General features: G+C 65.0%; 1 protein-coding gene across 1 annotated transcript; it reads left to right on the forward strand.

The window, feature by feature from the left end:
* Positions 1-458: 458 nt before the first annotated feature.
* Positions 459-2,714, forward strand: LOC123668164. The gene has a single exon (XM_045601955.1). It carries the CDS (start codon positions 459-461, stop codon positions 2,712-2,714), a length of 2,256 nt encoding a protein of 751 aa, XP_045457911.1.
* Positions 2,715-7,010: the final 4,296 nt, after the last annotated feature.

A 7,010-nucleotide genomic window follows, 5' to 3' on the forward strand; every position in this document is an offset into this window, starting at 1 on the left:
CTTTGTGTCCTCGCGATCTCGCCACAAGCGCATAGGCGGAACACACGTGGCGGTTTTTATTCAGTAAGAGTCTGAATCCCCTCCGAGCCCCCCCTACCGGAGGGTGTCCATGACGGATTTTCCCCACGTTAAAAAAAAAAAAAAAAAAGGTTAGGTTAGGTTAGGTTAGGTTAGGTTAGGTTAGGTTAGGTTAGGTTCCCAGGCCTTTGGGGCCTGGGTCTCGGACTTAGGTCTGGGACCTAGGCTCCAAGGGGAGGAGTTGCTGGACTTCTACTGGGCGCGTCCCCACGGTGGCGGATAGGGGAACGCCACTCGCACTGAGCGGGTGGTAGGGGTTTTCGGACCCCCGCGGACCAAAACCAGTAGGTGTGGGCGCACCTTTAGCGGCTTGTCAGCCGTGCGGCCTAGGGGAGTAAACCCCGATTAAAAATCTAAGCTGTGAAATAGCCCTATTAATCATGGAAACAAAGACTAAAACGAAACTACCCCAGGAGGGTACCTGCGCCTCCGGCAAAGGAGAATCCCTCCGTGCATCTTCGGATGCACGCTGCCCGTTCGATTCTGGGGAGGGCACCCTTTGTTACTGTGATTCGCCCCATATGGGCGTTGACGTTGTGCCCGGGAAGGGCGGTGACACGACTATTGCTAAGAACACGGACTCCGATAACAGTCTTCGGAGCGGCGGCTCTAACGAGCCCTCGCGCCCGAAGGCTGGTCTCCCCTCGCGAGATCGCAAGGGGAGATTCCTCGCGAAAGGGAAAACAGGAAACCGCTTTGCGGCTCTGGGCGCAGACGAAAGCGGAACTGATATGGAGACGGCTATGGGGTCCTCGGACCGGGAATCTCTGCCAAAGGGACGGCGGAAGCGGCCCTCATCCTCGACCTTCGCGTCTGGGCGTGACGGTTCGGACACGGAGGCCGAGGGCGCGGGCCTCGCTAAAATAAACACGGCGAGAAGGGGAAAGGCGAGAGGAACCACGGCGGGTCCTTCCCGCGAGAAGTTCCTCAAGCCAGCACCTGTCCGGCCGGAATCGACCAACCTATTCACCGACAACGAGTCCGACGTCGGCTCGTTGATCGTAGACGACGTCGTTGCGCTCAACGCGCAGGAACTCAGGGCGCGCGCGGGCGAGGGACTCGCCGTAATACTAGAGGTTGCCCGGAAATCCGGGAACCTCAAAGGCGAGTTCGTCGCAAAGCTGAAGAGGTCCGCGACGGACCTGAGCGAGGTGGTCGACGCCTTTGCCTCTAGGACCGAGGCCGATGAAGTGAGGCGGCTCCGAGCGGAGAACCGCCGCTTCAGGATCGAAATAGAGGCAATGAAAACGGAGCTGAAGGCGATGCGGCGTGGCTTCGCCGAGGCGAAGACGGAAGCGGCCGCTAACGCCGCCGCCGCCGCCGCCGCCGCTGCCAACGCCTCAGTCGCCGGTCCACCTGCGACACTTCCGGTGGCGGCCATGCTAGAGGAGTTCAAGCACTCCTTGACCTGCTCGCTGGGCGATATGATGAACGTCCGGCTGGCGCAGATCGAGGAGAGGCTGCCGCCGGCTCCGTCGGTCCGCCCCGCACTGGGAGTTGGTGGACCTCGACGCCCTGAGACGGCGGCCACTACGTCGGCGGCCCCCTCCACGGTTGCCCGGGAGGAAACCTGGGCAACAGTGGTTAAAAGAGGGAAGGGCAAGAGGAAGGGGAAAGGGAAGTCCTCCGCCCCTCCATCCACACCTGTAGTCGAAGGCCGGACTGCCGCCCCTGCGGTGAAGCCGACTGGCAAGCCAGCCGCGGCGTCGTCCGCGCGACCGGCCGCCAAGCCGACCGCCAAGCCGACCAAGCAGTCCGGAAGGCCGGCAACAAAGGCGACGGTTAAGGCCAAATTCAAGGCCCCGAAGACTGCGGCAGTCGTCGTCCAGCTGCAGCCGGCGGCTGTAGAGAAGGGTCAAACTTACGACTCCATCTTCCGGTCGGCTGAAGACACCGTGAAATTGGAGGAACTGGGGATCGAGCGCATCCTCTTCCGTCATACGGCGACGGGAGCGAGGATGCTCGAGATCCCCGGTTCCGACAAAGAGGAGAAGGCCGACCGGCTCGCCAGCCGGCTCAGGGAGGCCCTCTCGGACGTGGCCACCGTCGTCAGGCCCGTTAAGACCGCGCAGGTGCGCATCTCGGGCCTGGATGACACGGCCACTCCCGAGAGGGTGGCGGCGGCGGTCGCGAAGGCGACATCGTCCGACGTCGGCACGGTGAGGGTCGGGGCGATCCGCTCCGGCTTCGGCGGCATGGGCTCCACCGTCGTAACCTGCCCCGTCTCGGTTGCGAAAGCGCTGACCGAGGGGGGCAGGCTACTGATCGGCTGGAGCTCGGTGCGAGTGTCGGCCCTGGAGGCGCTCCCCATGCGCTGCTTTAAGTGCATGGGGTTGGGCCACACGCGCCCGAAGTGTCCGGCGTCTGTCGACAGGGGCGACCTCTGCTTTAAATGCGGGAACGCGGGGCACAAGGTCGCCTCCTGCCCGGAGAAGACACCGCGCTGCGTGGTGTGCGCCGAGGGAGGTAAACCCTCGGGGCACATCATGTGCGGCCGCAGGTGCAGGCCTGCGACCTCGAAAGGAAAGGGGGCCCTCGGAACCCGGGCCCCCCGAGAGACCGCAAGCCAGACAGCCGCAGACGGCGTTGCCCCCCCGGCCGCGGCGGGGGAGGTGGAGGTTGTGATGTCTGAGTAATCCATGGATCACATCAGACATCACAGTTTCCTCCAAGCCAATCTCAACCACTGCGCCAGGGCTCAGGACTTGTTGACCCAGTCCATGGCGCAGTGGATGATCGATGTGGCCGTCGTCTGCGAACCGTACTGGGTTCCCCCCCAACCGAACTGGTTGGGGGATCTCGACGGCACGGTGGCGGTCGCACTAGGCAGTTCCGCCACCCGCCCCCTCGCACTCGTGGAGCGCGGCTCGGGATACGTCGTGGTGACGTGGGGAGAGTATGCGGTCATCGGCCTCTACTTTTCCCCCAACCGCAGCCTGGCGGACTTCGAGGTCTTCCTCGACACCGTCAGAGCTGCGGTATGCCGACAGTCGCCGAGAGCCGTGATAGTTCTCGGCGACTTCAACGCCAAGTCCCGAGCCTGGGGCAACCCGAACACGGATGCGAGGGGGCGGGCCGTCGAGGATTGGGCCCTCCTCTCTGGTCTGTCACTCCTGAACGTTGGAAACGTTCAGACGTGCGTGCGATTGCGCGGGGGTTCCGTGGTGGACCTCTCGTTCGCCAGCCCCGCAATCGCGCGGAGAGTGACAGACTGGAGAGTGGAGGAGGGGGTGGAGACTCTCTCGGACCACAACTATATCAGGTTCGGAGTCTCCACCCCGTCCTCGTCAGCAGATCGGTCGAGGGGCCCGAGCAGGCTACCCCGCTGGGCCCTAAGCAGGCTCGACGTCGAGGCGGCGCGCGAGGCCGCAATCGTCCAGCGGTGGGCGAGCCACCGCGACGCCGATGGTGCCAGCGTGGATGAGCTGGCTGGCCGCTTTCGCAGGTCGTTGGCCAACGTCTGCGATGCGGCCATGCCGAAGGTCGGCCGCCGCCCGCTAGGACGGCGGGCGGTGTACTGGTGGTCGCCCGAAATAGCGGAGCTTCGTGCGGCCAGCATGACCGCCCGCCGGGCGTATCAACGCTGTCGGAGGCGCAGCGCCAGGGATCCGGCTCTGGAGGCGGAGCTGCGGGATGCATACCGCACGGCAAAGCAGGCCCTGCAGCACGCCATCAGCCGAGGGAAGGACGCCGCCTGGAAGGAGCTGCTGGCGGGTCTAAACCGAGATCCATGGGGCCGTCCCTATCGCGCTGCGCGAAGCAAGCTTCGCGCGCAGGGCGCCCCTGTGACGGAAACGATGCCGCCGGATCTCCTCTGGCGGACGGTGTCGGAACTGTTTCCGCACCGTCCCGTACATGTTCCCCCGACGATGGCGACGCCGTCGCCGTCTTCTCGGACCGAGTTCGACCCGCCCTCCCCACCCGGCATCTCGGAGGGGGAGATGGACACGGCCCTCGAGCGTCTCAGGGCCAAGAAGACGGCGCCGGGGCCGGATGGTGTTCCGGGGCGAGTATTGTATATCGCCCTGGAACACCTGAGAGGAGAACTTCGGGGACTGTTCGACAAGTGTCTAGCTTCCGGGCAGTTCCCGAAGCCGTGGAAGACGGGCCGGTTGTGCCTGATACGTAAGGAGGGCCGACCTGTCGACTCTCCCTCTGCGTACAGGCCGATCGTGCTGCTGGACGAGACGGCCAAGCTCTTCGAGAAGATTCTCGCGGACCGTCTCGTCCGGCACCTCGACGAGTCGGGGCCGGGTCTGTCGAACGCTCAGTACGGGTTCAGGGCGGGCCGCTCCACCCTGGACGCTCTGAACGCCCTTAGGTCCCTCTCCGCGGAGGTGGTGGCCAGCGGAGACGTTCTCCTGGCCATCTCGCTGGACGTGTCGAACGCCTTCAACAGCATTCCTGTTGAGACGATTGTGGAGGCACTGAAGTATCAGGACGTGCCTCCATATCTCCAGAGTCTGCTGGAGGCGTACCTCCGCGAGAGAGAGGTCTTATGGGAGGGGGGCGACGGCCGACTGTATCGCCGTCGCGTCGAGTGCGGCGTTCCGCAGGGCTCCGTCCTCGGACCGACCCTGTGGAACGTCGGCTTCGACTGGTTGCTGCGGACGCCACTGCCGCCCGGGCTCAGCGTCATCTGCTACGCGGACGACACTCTGCTGACGGCCCGGGGCGGCAGCTTCGAAGAGGCGGCCGGTCTGGCGCGAACCGGCGCGTCGATAGCGATCGGCCGCATCGAGGCACTGGGCCTGAGGGTCTCCTTCTCGAAGACGGAGGCCCTCCTCTTCCACGGCCCACGAAGAGGCCCCCCCCGAGGTGCGCGTGTGGTCGTCCAGGGGGTGGAGATCGCCGTCAAGGCCCAGATGAAATATCTCGGCCTAACCCTGGACGGCCGGTGGAGCTTCGGTCCGCACTTTAGAGAGCTCGCTCCGAGGCTCGAGAAAGCCGCCGCCGCGCTGGGCAGACTTCTGCCCAACGTAGGCGGCCCGGACTCGCCATGCCGACGTCTATACGTCGGCATAGTTCGCAGCATGGCACTGTACGGTGCCCCCGTGTTCGCCGACGCTCTCGCGTCTCGCGACAACAAGGCCCTCCTGCGGAGACCCCAGAGGGCCATAGCGGTGAGAGCGATACGGGGATACCGTACGGTGTCGTGGACGGCGGCCACGCTTCTCGCGGGCGATCCGCCCTGGGAACTCCAGGCGGAGATGCTCGCGAGAGTGTACGCGGCAAAGTCGAGCCTCAGAGCTGGAGAAGGGCAGGTCCGTAGTACGGACCGAGCGATGGACATCAGGGCTCAAGCTCAGAGGGCCCTGATGATCAAGTGGGAGGAGAGCCTGGGGTCTCCGGCGGCGGGCACGGTGACGGTGGACGCGATACGTCCACATTTAAGTCGCTGGGTCCAAAGGCGGCACGGGGTGCTGACCTTCCGCCTGACGCAGGTGCTTACCGGGCATGGTTGCTTTGGTAAGTACCTGCACCAGATCGCGAGGAGGGAAGCCACCCCTGCCTGTCACGAGTGTGGTGCTCCGATTGACACGGCGCGCCACACGCTAGAAGAGTGCACCGCCTGGGACCCTCAGCGGAGGGCCCTCGTGGCGGTCATCGGCGGAGACCTCGCGCTGTCGAGCGTGGTCCGCTCCATGCTCGGCAGCGCGAGGTCCTGGTCGGCCGTGGCCTCCTTCTGCGAAGAAGTTATTTCGCTGAAGGAGGCTGCGGAGCGTGAGCGCGAAGCCGACGCTCACGCCGACGCGCTACGAAGGAGGCGACCGGCGGGACGGAGGAGGCGTCGCTACGCGCTCCTCCACCCTCCGCATCGTGCTTGACGCGGGGGCGCAGCCGGCGCCCCTCTCCTCCTCGCAAGTCGCGGGGGGGGAGGGGGGGCGCGTGGGGCGCCCTCGTGGCGGGCGCGGTGTGGGGGGGGAGGCGTCGCTGGGTTGCTCCCCCTCCCTCCGCATCGTGCTTGGCGTGGGGGCGCTCCGCGCGCCCCTCTCCTCCCCGCAAGTCGCGGGTGGGAGGGGGGCGCGCGGGGTGCTTCCGCGGCGGGTGTGGTGTGGGGGGGGGGGAGGCGTGGCGGCGCGATCCTCCGTCCTCTGCATCGGGCTCGGCGCGGGGGCGCTCCGCGTGCCCCTCTTCTCCCTGCGGCGATGAGGGAGCGCTCTCGGTGCCCGGGAGCGCTCTACAATCGGAGGCGACCTGCCCTGCACCCGCAGGCAGGCCCACCGTCCGGGGCGTCATGGCGAATACTTTAAGTGGTCCCGTGGCGCCCCACCAGGACGACGAGGGCACCGCTGGTTTTTACTGAGTAGTCCGGCATTGCACTCCCCGCCGGGAGTCTCAGACTTCCGTCGCCTTCGGGCGACGGGGGTGCGTAAATGCATTTTCCAGCGTAAAAAAAAAAAAAAAAAAGGTTAGGTTAGGTTAGGTTAGGTTAGGTTAGGTTAGGTTAGGTTAGGTTAGGTTCCCAGGCCTTTGGAGCCTAGGCCCCAGACTTAGGTCTGGGACCTAGGCTCCAAGGGGAGGAGTTCCTGGACTTCTACCTGGGCGCGTCCCCCGTTTGGCGGATAGGGGAGTGTCGCCGCAGCCGAATGACTGCAGGCGGTAGGGGTCTACGGACCCCCGCGGACCAACACCAGGCGAGGCGTCCGGGTCCCGCTCTGGTCTTGTACTGGAGTGGTCCTGTGATCGCACATTGCGCCACGAGGGAGCGCGGAGTTTGCGTGGAATGGCCTAGCCTTTCACGCGGCGCCGGAAGAGAGGGCGCGGAGTGGGATGTGGACCTCGGCGGTCCCCCCGGCACTAGAGGGCGGGGTGAGCGTTATTTATTTATTTATTTATTTATTTATTATTTTTATTTATTTATCATCGCTCGCCCCCCTTGGTGATTTGGTGAGTGTGGCGCTGCGAAGGCGCGGAGAAGCGGGGTGGGG

This window comes from Melitaea cinxia, chromosome 30, assembly GCF_905220565.1.
Source record: "Melitaea cinxia chromosome 30, ilMelCinx1.1, whole genome shotgun sequence".
NCBI lineage: Eukaryota > Metazoa > Arthropoda > Insecta > Lepidoptera > Nymphalidae > Melitaea > Melitaea cinxia.